Source organism: Lissotriton helveticus, chromosome 1_2 (genome assembly GCF_964261635.1).
Source record: "Lissotriton helveticus chromosome 1_2, aLisHel1.1, whole genome shotgun sequence".
Classification (NCBI taxonomy): Eukaryota; Metazoa; Chordata; class Amphibia; order Caudata; family Salamandridae; genus Lissotriton; species Lissotriton helveticus.
This window is the reverse complement of record NC_136058.1, coordinates 200,776,174-200,793,654: the sequence shown is the minus strand read 5'-3', so window position 1 is coordinate 200,793,654 and position 17,481 is coordinate 200,776,174. Positions and strand designations below refer to the sequence as shown.

The 17,481-nt window shown below is 45.3% G+C and overlaps 1 protein-coding gene across 3 annotated transcripts in view; it reads left to right on the top strand.

Annotated features, from left to right (window-relative positions):
* Window positions 1-17,481, top strand: part of ELAVL4 (ELAV like RNA binding protein 4) — a 441,663-nt gene that overhangs the window by 13,996 nt on the left and 410,186 nt on the right. For 2 of the 3 annotated variants that reach the window (XM_078671335.1, XM_078671319.1), the window contains exon 2: window positions 76-250. The exons of the other annotated variant lie outside the window; for it this stretch is intronic. In XM_078671335.1, the coding sequence (XP_078527461.1) occupies window positions 110-250 (141 nt within the window). In that variant the 5' untranslated portion in view covers window positions 76-109. The remainder of the gene's footprint in view (window positions 1-75; window positions 251-17,481) is intronic. 3 annotated transcript variants of the gene reach the window in all.

Below are 17,481 nucleotides of genomic sequence, written 5' to 3'. Positions count from 1 at the left end.
CTAGACTGTTCTGAACTAAGCTTGATTTGTTTTTATGTCATTGATGAAACCATTTGTTTGGGTTTTCGATACTAGAAAACAGCTTTGGAATAATCTTCATTAGTTGGTCATGGATTCCTACCCGTCAAGGTTTGCAAAAATAAGAGAGCCTGCGCTACCAATTCGTTCAGCTTCCTGGAAGCATGGGAGCTGTGAAGTTCTTGCTCGAGGTACAGAGTCCCTGTTTATAAAAAGAAAGGAAAAAAAGAAGGTAAGGGACACTTTTGTGTTTTTCTGAAATGGACACTAGGACTAAATGTAAAATATGTGTGTGTTTTTACCTTATAGATTAATCATTGTCATTTAATTACTGACCCTTTAGAGTGGCACGTTAAACTTTTCACCGGGGCAGAATAAAACAAATACCTGTAAAGGTAACACTTTAAGCTGAAAAAAAACAGGCGACCGATTCATAGCATTGAACAATAACCAACTTCCCAACCCTGACTGTTCTCACCCCCTCCATTCTAATCACATGATTTAATTTGCACTAGGACGCATATTCTTTGAAATGTTAGTTCGAATGTAGGCAATTGGTCCTCTGGAGCCATCGGTTCCTCTATCCCATTCTCCCAATTAGTCAGTCACACTGTCAGTGGGTGGTTTCCGCTGCAGATTATTTTTGTAAAGCGTGGGGCATGGGAGCTCTCTAAAATCAGTAGAGAAACATCTAAGGAAAGAGGCCCACACCTCTGACAATTCCTTGTCATAGTTAACTTTCCCATGCCCTAGTTTAGCCACTGTCTATGCTCCGGAATGTTATCAGATCTACAGTGTGTTAAGATTGTTTGATGTTCAGGTCATAGTGCTAGTGCCATCTGCCTGCCTTTAAGAGAATGTAGTGCATTTTTAGGAAGGGTCAATATGTTTTATGCTAGGAAGTGAAGGATTTCTATGCCTGTGATTTCCTGCAAGTCATCAGACGCTTACTGCCAGTATCACTTCCATGGTAAATGGATGAGTGTTGTATATTTATACTTACTTCAATATGGCTACTTGGTGTCAGTAGTCCTTTCTTAGTGTTCCTATCTTACCAATCTCCCATAGTACCTAAGAGTGTTCTATCTGGTATGTGAAGGTTCCAGCCTTGGCAGTTGATGGTCTGGTCAGCTGTGAGGTTTACTGCTCTGTGAAGGTTCCAGCCTTGGCAGTTGATGGTCTGGTCAGCTGTGAGGTTTACTGCTCTGATGTGCTACCTTGTACTATCTTAATAAATCTATCTTAATAACCTGAAGACGTGTCCTGCTGCCTACTTAATCTACTTACAACAATGAGCTTGCCTGTGTGCCCGTAGTTTTCCAGTAAAGATCCGGTGTTTTTGGAGCCCATTTATGTATTCTATTGTGGGCGTCCTACCAATATGAAACTAGTTTTGTTGTGCTGTCCTGCAGGCCTGTGAAATATATCCTCTAACTCTTTGTCTGTCATCTCCTGTCCCAATTCCCGCTCCTGTTTTGACTCTCGTGTTTGGGTTGTGGGGAGGTGGCCTGTAGCATCATATAGCTCTGGAAGTGTAAAGCGTACGTTTGTCATTTTTAGCTCTTGTATGTTGTTAGAGGCCAGCCAGCAGCCTCTTTTGGAAACTTGTTGGCTAAACTGTGCATAATGTAATCAATCTCTCTACGGGAGGTCCTAGTCTGTTTTGAGTTGTTTAGATGTATTCATGCCCTCCCCATCCACCAAGTCACCAATGCGTTTTTTATGCCGCTTGCTGCCATGCTTTTAAATTGGTTTCCTGCTGCTGCCGGTGTAAAGTCTGAATTGTTAATGATCGGGGTGAGTGGGGAGGGGAAGGTGGTGAGGTCCTTTTTTCATTGCCACTGAGTTCCACACCGTCATTGTGGCCCTGGTGACCGGAGACGACTAGAACCCTTATGGCCTGTGTCACTAATACAGCCATTAGGGCTTTCAAATGGGGACTCCTGCAATTTGCCATATTTCTGTTCGGTCACTGGACCATTCTACCATGGGGCAGAGGCATGTGGACCTTTTGTATAGACAATTTTAGGAATTCCCACGTCTTCCATATGTAGATAGGTTTATACAAGAGGCATACAAGGCTTTTTACCTTCCCAATAGAAAGCCTTTGTTTCTCAATGGAGCGCTTGAAGCGTATTTGGGGAGGGCTGCTGTGGGAATGTTTGGAACACAAATAATGTCATTGCGGACTTGTCTGAGAAGCTCTTGGTATTTAGTCTTAAATATGGCTTGCATGGTATTAGCTATTTGAATCCCTAGGTACAGAACTTGGTTGGTGCCCCATGTGATTGGGGAGAATGAATTTAAGGCCTCCGCTGATGAGCCAGCACTGTAAGATTAATTATCTGTGAGATTAAATATCTATGATTTATTTAAATTAACTTTGAATCCAGAAATCTGCCCAAATGTCTGCATCTTTTCCACCTCTGGCTGGGAGAGTACTGGCTCCCTCAGAGTGAGGATCATGTCATCAGCGTATAAACAGATCTTGTGTATCTGCCTCCCAATTTGGGTGTCCTTGATAGAATTATGCGCTCTGACCCTCCGCACCACAGGGTTCATATACAGGGAATCATGTGGATATGGAGTATCCCTCGCTGAAAGGGCAAGGGGGAAGAAAGGACTCTGTGTACCTTCAGTGGACGCTCAGGAGACGAATAATCACATTGAATCCATCTAATGATCCTGTCTTCAAATTCCTCAAGGGTCACCATAAGATATTGGCAGCGAACCTTGATAAACAATTTTTCAGCTTCAACTGTTAGTAGGAGATCGTTAAGTTTAGACCTGTGAACCTTATCTGTCAGGCATAGAGACTCATAGTATTGTCTGAGCATCGTCTTTCTAGAATGAAGCCCGATTGGTATGAGTGGATTAGGCCCTGCATGTAGAGGTTGAGTCGTGAAGCCAGGATGCTTGTGAATAACTTGGCATAAACATTGATAAGAACGATGGGTTGGTATGAGCCACATTGCAGGATATCTTTACCTGGTTTTGGTATCACTGTGACTGTGGCATTGAGCATGGTGGGTTTCAGAGAGCCCCTTTCTACGAAGGAGTTATAAAGATCAGTGAGGATGGATGCCAGCATATGTCAAAATATTTTGTAGAAGTATGGTGAATCCTTGTTAGGTTTCAATCTAGCTATGGGGGATATGGCCTCCTCTTTTGTCATTGGTGCATCTAATGTTTCAACTTGAGTAGCCGTTAGTTTAGGTAAATTGGATTTTCTAAGGTATGTGTTTGTAAGATCGCTGGATGATTACGTGCCAAATAAATAATTTTGTAAAATTCTCTGTATTCCACTGCTATCTGGTCAATTCTTATAATTGTGTGACACTTGCCCTTTTTTTAGATGACAGTCCCTATCCTTGCTAATCTTACCTCAGAGTTTATGTGCAAGGAGCCTTCCTGCCTTATTTACAATAGTATTTGTGCTACAACCGGACTAATGTATAATCTGGTCTGCCTTGATTTAGAAGTCTCAATTGTGCACAGAATCTGGTTAGGAATCACCAGATCCTAGGGCCACCACTGCGTTTATGTATCTGTTCTCATTCCTTGACTGTTCGCTCGAATTTGGAATGTTTGTCCCTCCGTTCCTTATTTTCATTGGCTGCTATGGCTATCAACTGCTCCCTGAGCACAGCTTTAAGGCGGTCGCATAGTGTGGCGCGAGAGACCTCCCATGTGTCGTTTTCTGACAGAAAGCGTGTGATTGCCGTTTGGATGGCTGCCTTATTACAATCATGCCCGATGAAGGCATTCCTCAGTCTGTGTACAATAAGGTATCCCCCAGTTACATCCAGGCCTAAGAGGAGAGGGAAAAAGATAAATGCTATACAGACAACCTCTTATCTGGCCTATCTAGTTTAGAAAGCGGTATTACTCAAGAAAGACATTTCCCCAAAAAGAGACAACTTATCATCACAGAGAGTATATTCTTTCCAATTTTGTTTATTTCTCAAGAAATATTTTTTTATTTTTCTGCATTTTCATGTTTTTTTGGGAAATGTATGTTTAACTCGTATGTTCATAAAAACAATTACAAATAAGAAACAATTATGTCACATCTCAGTTAGAGAAAAACTAGATGGAAATCTAACAGTTTCAAAACAAATTGTAATGACCCCCAAGAAAAAAACAAGATTTATACACCGTCATCCTTCCATTCTCTCCTTGCATTCTTCTCTCACATACCATCAATCATACCACACAAAAAGAATTGGCTATAAAAACACATCTAAATAGGAAACCTGCTCTTTATTACATGTCCATCACTGTTTTCAAAATCATAGTATAGAAGTTTACACATCTATCACATTTATTTCAAGTTGATTCTTCTCTTGGCTTAATTCTTGAATAGGATTCCCAGATGTGTGACAACTGGCCTACACACGTTTCGGTGACACCAATTATTGATATCACCTTCAGGGCCAATTGGACAATAAGGTTTTCATCTGTTTAGCGGTGTAGGGGTCTATATGTATATTAGAACATGGAAGTGTCTTTGATTTCAAAAGATTGGAAATTCTGAACATTGGCGTCCAAAGAGAGATTTTCTGAGGAAATAGTCCTTTGATCCTTAAAATAATAGTTTTTAGTATTAATTCTCCGGAGTTGTATTCATCAATACAAAGGCCGTCTGAGCTGCCTCAGTGTTCCATTCCTGAAATATCTTTATGCGAGATACAACTCCATCTACTTTTTTAAATAAAGGGTTATTTATGTCACCAATAACTGTTGTTTGTCTCGAATGTGAACATCCAAAAGCTGACTCTTCAGTTTAAACGATCTTATCTCGTGTGGCACCTCTTCCGACACTTTCCATTGTAGACTTTTTGGGGAAATGTCTTTCTTGAGTATTACCGCTTTATAAACTAGATAGGCCAGATAAGAGGCAATGATCAGTCTCCAGAGACCTTGTGTTCTCTGAGTTTCTGGAAGGTCAAGGTCCATACAGATGGTGCATGATCAGACGTTGCTATGGGGCATATTTCCATTGTCAGTTTGCCCTCATGTAATGCTGGAGTTCTCAGAAAGTGGTTGAGTTGGAAGAGCATCTTATGAGATGCTGATTAATACGAACTGGTAGGTTGGTGTTTCCTACAAATATCTATTAACCCATCCTCCCCCATTCATCTCACCCCCCCCCTGCTGTAAGAGGGCCTGCTCATATCTCCAACTCGATCTGTTTTGCTGATTGTTCATTACAATTTTGAAGTTCCTTCCCAGTTAATATCTGTCTATTGAACGTCTGAAAGATGTCTGCTACTGCCTGGGTTAGGAAAGGTTCTTGACATGTATTAGGGATGTATATATTAGCCATTGTGTAGCTCTTGCCCCCTATCCTAAGTCTGAGGAACAGGACTCTTCCCCATATCTTGCACCTCCATCAGCCACATTAGTAACGAATCCAGAAGAGATCAGTATACTTACCTCCTCCTCCTTTGCCCGGCTCAAGGGGAGATATTGCCTGGGAAACCACCTGGATCAGAGCCTGTGTCAATCTTTGGGTACCGGATGGGAGTCATGGATCAAGCAAATGTTACATGTTGTCTTGCGCAGAATGACAATACCGCTAAGCTTTGGATTGTTTAACCTCCAGAGTATAAACTGACTATTTTACAGCCGCCCATGTGCAACTTTGACCATCAGCAGGTTTGACTGATCAGGAGTGACCTCGCATGTCACAAGTGCGTGTGACTGCATATAAGTGCATCTCAAATGAGTATTGTCCAGTTATATGTTCCAGTGACTCAAATCCCATCCAAACCAACAAACAGGTCAAAGTTTGAAACAAGAGAACTAATCATTAAACTGATTGTCACATGGAGTCAGGTTCCACCCGTTGGTGGCAATATTCTGAAAGAAAAGGTGTCTAGATTGGAGACCTAGAGGTTTGTGATGACCTGTTTTCCGGGGATCCCTGCCCCTGAACAGCCGCTCTTCTGTGTCAGCGCCTTCCCATCCAAAAGTCCTTCCTAAAAGTTCTCAGCTTTCTATATGATCCTTCATGTCTCCGACAGGGGCTGGTGTTGTTGTAGACTCTCCAATTCAGCATTCCTTTCTTGTGCCATGACTGAGGGTTCTGGCCTCATTCTTTTGGGCGAGTCGCCAATTTTCCATTTGAAGCGTCTTATTTGGGGATGCCCTCTGCTCTTGCGGTTGCTGTGAGACAGGCCCTTCCAGACGGCCCAATATTTTGTGTGCCAGCACACTTTACACCGTTGATCCTGCCAGGTGAAGATAATGTGGAAGGAGTGTCTCCACCCTTGATGTTTTGAGCCTTAAGGAAGTCTGTAATAGGCTTCAAGTTTCTTCCATGCTGACGTGTAAGAGCAGCGATGTCTTGTAAAAGTGACATTTTATATCCTTAAAATTAGATGTGTCCCTTTTTCCATGCCGCCTTGAAAATGTCTTCCTTCACTGTCAAATGGTGTACAATCACTAGAATATCAGGCACTCTCTCATGGCTATAGCTGCCCCAACCCTGTGCACTCGTTCGATTTTAATTTTGCTGGTGTTGTCCACAGACAAAATATCCCTGGGTGCTTGTTCCCTCAGCATTGTGTGACTCCTTGTATTCTTATATTTTGTCTTCTGGAGCAGTTTTCTAAATCTTCAGCATGGATTTGGAGTTCCATATGTTGATATTTTAGGAGCAGTATTTCTTGTTTCAGCATGTAGACTTTCTCTTCCTGTGCCACACCAGTATCTTCCAGCACCAAGACTCTGGTGCCTGGGTCTTTCAAATCTTCAAGTCATCTCAACCTGTTGATTGCAGGCTAATGTTAGGTGGGGCACCTCCCTCCTGATATGCGCCAGATCTTCAGCTGCACTTCTTAACCTATAAACCCTTGCTTTCCCATGTCTGCCCAACAACCCAGGGGGAGAGCACTTAAGGTTCTGCAAGGGGGTTGTGAACATGATTTTGTTCTTCTCCAGCTCATGATCAGTTTAATATGGTGCACGGTGCCCTTTTCAATCCATCACTTACTGGAATGAGGTTGCAGCACACACCCCTCCGGGTTCTATATGCCATGGTGTCTAGTAGCTGCCATGCTCCCAGGAGGAGTACATTTCTGTCCCCATTTTTATAGGGGCCTCTTTCTGGGGCACTTAGAAGAGTATAGCCCTAGCAGTCACACTGAGACGCAGTAAGCGAGAGCCCCACTTGCTGCATCTGATCGACTTGGATGTGGCGGCTCAGTCCAGAGTGACAGTGCTAAACATGTCCAGGTTTGCTGTATTGTACACCTTTTGGACACACATTTCTGTCCACATTTCCTGGCTTAGTTATCTCTAAAATTAAAAGTGGATTTACCAGCTTTTATCCTCAAAAAGTGTGTGGGCTCAAATGCACAGATTGCTTTATTGTTTAATCACCCGCCTCATCTAAGTGAGTTGAAAAGATTAGCAGAGGACACCTCACCCATAGTTTATAGTGACATGCTCCACCATGGGTGCCTTCTCCTCACCTAAGTAAGATGACTTTTCACTTAAACTGGCTTAACCCCTTCTGGGGAGCTGAAGATAAATGTATGATCTGGATATAAGTAGGGATCCAATATGTAACTTAAAAATGATTAGGGATATATAAAAAGGTGTCTCTGTTATTCAGTGAGTACCATTTCCACAGCTAAAAGTGGGTGTTTAGTGAAAGTGATGTTTCACACATCCATTGCAGATTGCCTACTTGTATTAGCACTTACGATAGCCCAAAAAGGTGTCCAGCTTTCTTTAGGGTTCTACCAATCCCTGCCTAATTGAGCATTAGATTTCTTGCAACTTTAGTGAAGGCGTAAGACTCATACATTTTCATAAATATGTTACCTCTGATGAAGAGTGAAAAACACTATTCATTAAGGATTGTTGCATATAAAACTACATTAGATAGATTTATGGTCATTATGATAACACCCCATGATGAACGCTGTAACCAGACACTCTGAGATGTATCCCAAACCATTCTGTGTTCACTACATATAAATTTATGGTTCAAATCTTTTTATTGCATTTCAGTCAAAACAAACCAGTGAACAGTGAGCGATACATCGTTCCATAGATAAACCAATCAAATTTCAACACTGATTCCAACAAATCCAACCCTCCCATAGTACTCACAGCCAAATCATCTGGTTAGTAAAGCACTATGTACCGTCTGTGGGTTCCCCCGCTCTGCCTCTCTAGGTCGTGCTAGGGTGTCCGCATCTGCCAAGCGCAGATATCCAGGGGAAGTCAATTCTTGAAATTCCATAGACAGAAGAGCTACATATGGTCTCCAGAGCTCTCTGTAAGAGCCGCTCTGAGCAGTTGGGTGCAAGGGTTAGTGTCTCCATACCCAATATGTGCCATAAGCAATGTAACCATTCTGCGTCAGGATTTTGTCTGTGCCCCAATTTGTGAGGATATTCATGAGGACTGCCCCTAATGCAAGACCAATGTTCTGCCCCTGTGGGATTTAAGCGGAAAAGTCAGGGTGTTTAGGAGCCCTAAGTTAGTGTATGCGGGGAAATTAGTTAGCTGTGTGTCCAAGTAGGTATCCATGTCCCAGTACTGTGTACATTTGGGGCAGTCTCAAAGCAGGTGGAGCAACGTCCCTGTAGACCCGCAGCTTCTTCAGCAGTCCATGCTGACTGCAGGGTTCCCCTAGAGCCAGAGCCAGTGAAAATACCAATATGTAACTACTTTAGTAGCAGTCTTGATGCTGGCTGTGTTACGGGCTGTGTGGCATGCTCTATAGTACACATCCTCCCATTCTTTATGCATCAGCAGTCTCCCCAATTCAAGTTCCCATCCCTTCTGCCCAAGTTCTCAGTCGTCGGGTCAGCTTGTTGCAGAATACCATATAGTTCAGTGATAAGGCGGCTATCTAAGGTCTTCATCACTAACCATTTGTCAAAGGAAGTAAGTGGGCGCTGTGCCCCGGTTCATACCGTTGGGTGTGTAGGCCTGTAACAGACATGGATGTAGTGCATTCTCTCCGATTCTGGCAGTGCAGAATCTTTTTCATAGCTGCTGAAAGGAGAGTGTGCCAGCCTCATCAAAGAAGTGGCCAATGGATTGGTACCCTGCGTGTTGCCATGGCTGGAACGCGGCCTGGTCAAGTTCCGGTATAAAGTCAGTGTTCCCCATGATTGGGGTTAGTGGGGAGGGGAACGATGATAGGCTCTTAAGCATCGCGACTCTGATCCCACACTTCAAAATTGGCCTTAGGGACTGGAGAGGAGTAAAGGTCCCACACTTTCTGTGATTGTTTTAGAAACGGGACCTTCCACAGATGTGGCCCAGTGACGGCCCGGTGCATAAACAGCCAGTGTTTCATGGATTCCTCCCTAGTCCATTTCACCACATAAGAGAGTTGTGCCGTCCGGTAATAGTGTAGGAGGTTGGGAACGCCTAAATACCCTCCTTTTGTGGACCTGTAACTCTATTCTCGACTCATACAAGGTCTCCCCTCTGCCCAAACGAAGCGGCTCAACTCTCCTTGCAGGGACTGAATCGTACCTGTGGTAGTCTCTATCAGGACGGTCTGAAACAGGAACAGGATTTTTGGGAGGCAGTCAACTTTAATGCTGCCATGTGGCTGAACCAGGATAATGGGTAATGTTTCCATTGGGCCAGTTCTCTCCTGAGTTGCCGGAGTAAGGATTGGTAAATGAAAGCTACAGTCGCCTTTACCGTGGGGACCAGCTGGACCCACAATTAAGGGATTAAGGTACTTTACCACTGTGTTTGATATTGATGGGCTAGCAGTGCTTCTGTCACAGGAGAAACTGAAAGGTTGAGGGCCTGCAACTTCTGGATAATAATACGGAATCCTGCAGCTCTGCCAAAGACCTTGATTTCTTCCAGAAAGGCCAGGAGAACCTTGACAGGGTTGTCCAGTGCCACTATTACATCATCAGCGTAAAGGCTAACGGTGTGCCTCCCCACCCCCCCCAAAGCAGACCCCAGTGATTTTCTGATTGTCCTGTATACACTGAGTCAGAGGCTGCATATATAGAGCAAACAGCAGGGATGACAACGAGAACCTCTGTGAATGGGCAAGGGACCTGAGGTCTGACCATTTACTCGTACTGTCGCTCGCGGTCTCCCATAGTTACTAAGGACCCATGTGCAGAATCGCGTTAAAAAAAGCCAAAGTGGTTGCCCGTGGCCACTAAGTAGGGCCAGTGTACCCGATCGAATGCCTTCTCTGCATCTTTGGCCAGGAGCATTATTTCCCTCCTAGAGCGTTAGGCTTATCGATCAGGTGGAGAATCCTTTTGGTGTTGTCACTGCAGTGTCGGTGTGGGACACATCCTGCCTGTTCCGGATCAATCACATCCGGCATGAGCAGACCCAACCATACCACTAGGATGCTAGTGAACAATTTAATATCCACATTGAAGAGAGATATCGGGCGGAAGGAGCCACATTGTTTTCTATCCTTCCCCGGTTTGGCTATTACAACAATTGAGGTTTCTAGCATTAAGAGCAGCACCGTCCCTGGGCCAGCAATCGAGTTAAAGAGCCGGATTAGAATTGTGGCAAGTGTGGTGCAGAAAGTCTTATAAAAGAGGGCCGTAAAACGACTCGAGGGGTTTCTGGCGAGCGATGGCTTAAATGACCTCTTCAATCCAGATCGGGGGATCGAGAGTATCTGCTTGTTCTGGCGTCAGTCACAGAGTATGCGCATCCCTGAAGTAAAAGCCTGGCTCATCTGGAGCGAGAGTCTGCTCCGAGTAGAGTTTCTCTCTCACCTCCGTGGTCTGTTGCCTGCTTCCGTCATCGAAGTGAAGGTCTTAACAAGGGTGTCGCGAGTGTCTAGTGATGTGTCTGAGGGGGCCAGCGGGGTTTAAGGCCCAGGTAGCTATGGCAATCTTGTGGGTTGTTTGCTGTGCTTCTGTCAGGCATTGGAGGTATCCGTGATAGTGGGGGCATCTGGGTGAGCTCCAGTGTAGTTGCAGTCAGTAGTTGCCTCTCTCGCACTGCCCCTTAGTCAAGGCCTTTTAGCTGTAGGGGTCCTTATAGTACCAGAGCCCTCTGGCAGGTCCTCCCTCCAGCAGTAAATCACCCGGTGCACTGGGCAGCGGCGCCGGGCGTGTCTGTCCTCATTGGGCCGTAGCCTTCCCTCGTTTAAAAGGCTTTTGAGGGCTAATTCAGTAGTTGTTCAGCCCGTCGCCCTTGGATCCTGAGGCATGTGCTGTTCGGCACCAATGGATGGCTTCTCTGGGGCCCCTAATCTGGACGGGAGTAAGCTGGCAGGGTATGCTCAGACGTGAGTCCCTTGCTCACTTTGCCACTGGATTCAAGCAAGCCGGGCTGAAGACGGTTGAAATGCCAGAAACCGGTCCTCGGTAGCTTGTTTCCGGTCCAGGGAAGGCATGGCTTGGCAGTGCGGGCTGGACTTTTCCCATAAGGCACAGGGTCAGACTGATTTGCATATGGCCATGTCTGAACTGGTGTGGCAGAGTGGGCTAAAGAACGGTGATGGACTAAACCCAGATCAGTTGACTGGGGGTGAGTGCTTGTATTGTCAACGCTCCGTCCATCATTTACTTTGGTTTTTCTTTGTTCGCCATAAGTTGCCAGGATATGCTCAGACGTGAGTCCCTTGCTCACTTTGCCACTGGATTCAAGCAAGCGGGCTGAAGACGGCTGAAATGCCAGAAACTGGTCCTCGGTAGCTTGTTTCCGGTCCAGGGAAGGCATGGCTTGGCAGTTCGGGCTGGACTGTTCCCATGAGGCACAGGGTCAGACTGATTTGCATATGGCCATGTCTGAACTGTTGTGGCAGAGTGGGCTAAAGAACGGTGATGGATTAAACCCAGATCAGTTGACTGGGGGTGAGTGCTTGTATTGTCAACGCTCCGTCCATCATTTCCTTTGGTTTTTCTTTGTTCGCCATAAGTTGGCAGGGTATGCTCAGACGTGAGTCCCTTGCTCACTTTGCCACTGGATTCAAGCAAGCCGGGGTGAAGACGGCTGGAATGCCAGAAACCGGTCCTCTGTAGCTTGTTTCCGGTCCAGGGAAGGCATGGCTTGGCAGTTCGGGCTGGACTGTTCCCATGAGGCACAGGGTCAGACTGATTTGCATATGGCCATGTCTGAACTGGTGTGGCAGAGTGGGCCAAAGAACGGTGATGGATTAAACCCAGATCAGTTGACTGGGGGTGAGTGCTTGTATTTTCAACGCTCCGTCCATCATTTCCTTTGGTTTTTCTTTGTTCGCCATAAGTTGGCAGGGTATGCTCAGACGTGAGTCCCTTGCTCACTTTGCCACTGGATTCAAGCAAGCCGGGCTGAAGACTGCTGAAATGCCAGAAACTGGTCCTCGGTAGCTAGCTTGTTTCCGGTCCAGGGAAGGCATGGCTTGGCAGTTCGGGCTGGACTGTTCCCATGAGGCACAGGGTCAGACTGATTTGCATATGGACATGTCTGAACTGGTGTGGCAGAGTGGGCTAAAGAACGGTGATGGATTAAACCCAGATCAGTTGACTGGGGGTGAGTGCTTGTATTGTCAACGCTTCGTCCATCATTTCCTTTGGTTTTTCTTTGTTCGCCATAAGTTGGCAGGGTATGCTCAGACGTGAGTCCCTTGCTCACTTTGCCACTGGATTCAAGCAAGCCGGGCTGAAGACGGCTGAAATGCCAGAAACCGGTCCTCGGTAGCTTGTTTCCGGTCCAGGGAAGGCATGGCTTGGCAGTTCGGGCTGGACTGTTCCCATGAGGCACAGGGTCAGACTGATTTGCATATGGCCATGTCTGAACTGGTGTGGCAGAGTGGGCTAAAGAATGGTGATGGATTAAACCAAGATCAGTTGACTGGGGGTGAGTGCTTGTATTGTCAACGCTCCGTCCATCATTTCCTTTGGTTTTTCTTTGTTCGCCATAAGTTGACAGGGTATGCTCAGACGTGAGTCCCTTGCTCACTTAGCCACTGGATTCAAGCAGGCCGGGCTGAATACGGCTGAATTGCCAGAAACCGGTCCTCGGTAGCTTGTTTCCGGTCCAGGGAAGGCATGGCTTGGCAGTTCGGGCTGGACTTTTCCCATGAGGCACAGGGTCAGACTGATTTGCATATGGCCATGTCTGAACTGGTGTGGCAGAGTGGGCTAAAGAACGGTGATGGATTAAACCCAGATCAGTTGACTGGGGGTGAGTGCTTGTATTGTCAACGCTCCGTCCATCATTTCCTTTGGTTTTTCTGAGTTGGCTTGCAGCACCTATTCTCCCATAACCTACATATGCAGCCTGTGTGTGCAGTTTTTAAACTGCCCTTTCAACCTGGCAAAATCAATGTTTTGCAAGACCTAAACCTTCCTTTTCAATACATAAAAGGCACCATAGGTTAGACCCTGGATAGCCCAGATGCCAGGGTGCAATGTACTAAAAAAGTTCAGGGGTGTGTGTAATTTAATAAAATATCTACTTGTCCATGGGGCAGGTTGCTTTATAAATATACTTGTCCTGTAACAATATCCACTTGTCCCTTTTGTGCCATGTAATGCGGCGACAAATTACGGCAGCAATCTCATTATATAAGAGTTCTGATATAGCCTATCTAATTATGCCAGGGCTCGTACCATAGTAAGGTTGAGTACTAGCAATTCCCTTATGTTGCCACGTTTCTGCAGGTCTACATACTGGGCTGTAGGTAGTGGTAAGAAATAGTTAAAAGGTTGGAATACTCTTTCGAGTCTGTGCAAACCTACTAACGTGCGTGTTTTAGGGGTTTGCACTAGGGGTGGGCGGAATTCGCGTAATCGCGTTACGCAAACCTCTGCGAAACGGTAAAAAATCTCCGCGAACAAACACTCTGAATTGCTTGTTTGCGAATCTTTTTTACTGTTCGCTATCGCTGTTTGCATGCTCGTGGGGAAATATCTCGCGAACACGCATTTGAGAACCCGAACAAGCAAAAAATTTCGGGAAGTCCCGGAACGTACAATTTTGGGCAATTTTGCGTTCTCCGCGGAACGCGAAATTACCCAAATTCCACGAACGGAACGGAATTTACTGTCCAGGCCTAGTTTACACCAACTCTTTTCTAATCTTTTCCCGTACTAAAAAGGGTTGGAAATTTACTTCTGACAGTTGCAGAGGTAAAACTTCTTCCAGGTTGTGGAAAAAAGTGGTTGGAGGAAAAGTGAACTTGAAACATCAAGATTTCCACATGAGCAAATCTACACATGCACATTTGCTCATGCTAAAATGCAGTTCCCAAATAATTTCTAGGAGTACTTTTTCTTGGCCTACTTCTGTAAATTCTTGTGAATTCACGGAAACTGTATATATGTACTTGATGCAAGGATATATACCATTGATGCACTTTTTAGACTTTCTTTAATAATTGGGCTTCTAAATAGGCTTGGCGTTAACCATGACCTTTTGATTTTAATAAAATTATCTCTCTCTCTTCCTCTCTCTCTCTCTCTCTCTCTCTCTCTCTTTTTCTCTCCGACTATCAGCTGGCTTCACTGTCAGTGACAGTATTCTGCTCTTTTACAAGGAGCATATTGGCACACAAAGTAGTTTTGTTCAGTGCCCGGAACTGCTGTGGCAATATGTGCTTTTTGAGACAAAAAAACAAAGTTTGCTTTTGACAATGCTTGTTAGAATGATGAGGGCCCAGCAGCTCCCACACGGATACGGTTTTACAAAAACCATGCCTGAACAAGTTAAGTCACGCATTGACAAAACCAAAAGACTGACCACCAGTTTCAGACCTACTGGCTTTGCCAATTCTTGTTTATTTTTGTTTCTGATAATCGTATTTAAACTGGTTACACTGATTTTCCATTATGAATATTATTTAGGAAATACAAGCATACATCAACATGTTACTAAATGATGCTGCAAAGATATGGTATCTAAAATCTTACAGTAGTTTAGCAAAATGTTTTTTTCCTACTTGCATTTTATTTTAAACATTTTATTTTGAAAGCAAAGAATCTTCACTCTTACTTCGAAACGTCGGCAAATATTTGCATATAATCAGAGAGCATTCTGGGAGCATTATACATAGCCTCATATTACTAAACTTTGAAAACGTGTGTACACATTTATAATGGAACCACCGTCAGTAGAGCAGGCCAAGCTTACAGCGTTTACTTTTAGTGCTCACCCTAATAATAAAGGCTTTGCATTAATGAACCATAAATACAAGCTTTAACAGCATTTAACACATGGACACAAATATTACCTTAACTGCAGGCATTGCCCTTTCCTGATCCATAGTGTGATATTGTAAACTGGCAATGGTTTGTGCTGTAGGGGGTTCGGCCTACTTGTCCCAAGGACAAAATACACATGAAAACTCGTTGCCCTTGACGCCAAAACATTATGTCCCGGGCGTCGGGCTATAGGAATTCCACATCCCTGAAAGTTAGACATGTACTTATAAGTTTTGTATGCCCTGGTAGTGAAAAACGGTTCAATTTGTCTTTCACCTCTGCACGGCCTACCTCTCCCTTAGGAAAGCATTGAAGTTACCTTACTACATTTAATATGCAGTAATTTCCAAATGGGAACAGGTAACCAGTTCATGTTCCGAATTGTAATGAAAATCGCCTCTTATGGTAAAGTCCAGTTTTAAGTCACAATTTTGAAAGTGCCACTTTTAGAAAGTTGTAATTTTCTTGCCTTACCAATTTAGTGCCCGTAGCCTGTCCCTGTGTTACATGACTGTGTGTAGCTGACAGTTGGTAGTGTGTACCTGACATAATAGAGAGCTTAGGTGTGCCTGGATGGGCCACCACTGACAGGATGGGAGGGTGGAGCCGGGCACAGCCCTACTTAAACTTGAATAGACTGTGTCCTGCCTCCACACAAAGGGCTGCAGACCTCCTGTGGGGGCTGCAATGGGAATTTCTAGAAGCTTCTCCCACTTTTCAGAGGAAGGGCACTAGGTATAAATATTGGACCTTAGACACCAGCTCTTCAGTACTCTTCTGGAACTGTGGATACTATGCCAGGAAGAAGGACTGGTGTGCTGCTGGAAGGACTGCCACTCTGCTTGACTGCTGCTCTGAAGGAACTGCTGCCCTGCTGTACTGACCTGACCCCTACTTCCCTCTTGCCTGGGTGAGAAGGACTAGACCTGCCTCTTTTGAATCCAAGACCCTAAAGTGACTCCAAAGGCTAGTTGGCTGGCCTCCTGACTAGAGCCCCAGGGACTAAAGGCTCCAACAACATTGAACACATAACCTGGACTCTGCCATCTGTGGGTCTATTCTGCTAATTGTGCCAGCCCAGTTCCAGACCCTTGGAAGTGGGCCTAAGATGCTCTGCCAGCCTCTGTGGATCCAGCAAAACCAACGCATCTCCTCTGCTGCTTATCTCCAGTAGAACTGGTGCCTCACCTTTGCTGTTTGATGCATGCCTTCAGAACTGACTCATCTCCTCTGCTGCAAGGGTTCTTCCAAAGCAAAGAACTCCGCATTGAGCCCACAGCTGCATCAGAACCACCACCTGGGCAAAGTTTTCCTGATGCAAGCTCTCGCTCTCTTAATGGCAGCAGCCTCGCTGATGACACAGGGTCCTGTTTCTCTGCCCCACAGCTCTTCAAAACTCACGCATCCCCTCGACTGTGCGATGCATACTTTATGCCGGACTTCGCATCGCAAGCCCCCATCTACAGGATCCTCAACGAGTAAGCAGGACCTCACATCGCAGCTCCTCATCACCTCGGAACAGACACATTGCCTCAGCTACGTGCCGCATCTTCGGTGCAGAACCTCGCAGCACTCCGCAAACCAGGATTTAAGGTACTCTTGTTCAGCGGGTGTTAGAAATGGGGATACACACTTTAGATAACCTCTGCTCACCCCCTTGGTAGCTTGGAACGAGCAGACAGGCTTATCCCAAAGGCAACCTGTAAAGTATGTGTACTAAAAACACACAGTAATACAGTGATAACACCACAAATGGACACCACACCAGCTTAGAAACAAGACCAAAATGACAAAACTCCAACATACAAGTATTAAGAAAAATGACTTTGAAAAGGTTTTAGCAACTGAGCCCATAGAAAATGATGGATGCTTGATTTCTTACAAAGTACCTGTTGTTGCGACAAAATTCACCAAACCAAACAGCCGCAGCGATGGGAAGTGTCAAAAAACAAAGATGTGTCATTTCCTGAGACCTTCGTGGATGTGATGCGACAGTTCCGCTAGGCACAGGGTGTTGGTGCGCTCTGTAGGGGGAAGCGGTGCGTCGATTCTGAGACAACTCTGCTCTGCGGGTGATGCATCGGGGAAAACTTGACGCACAGGGACGATGCGTGGAAATCTGGGATGCGCCGGCGAACGATGCGTCGTCGTCGAGCGGTGCCGCATCTATTTCTTCAGCTGCGATCCCTCAAAGCATCCATTCTTGCAGTGTAGACAGGCACTGCGTCGGTTTCAGCAGCAGTGTAGTGATGCAGTGAGGTTCTTCTCGCACCACGGCATTGCGTCGTAATACTGTCGC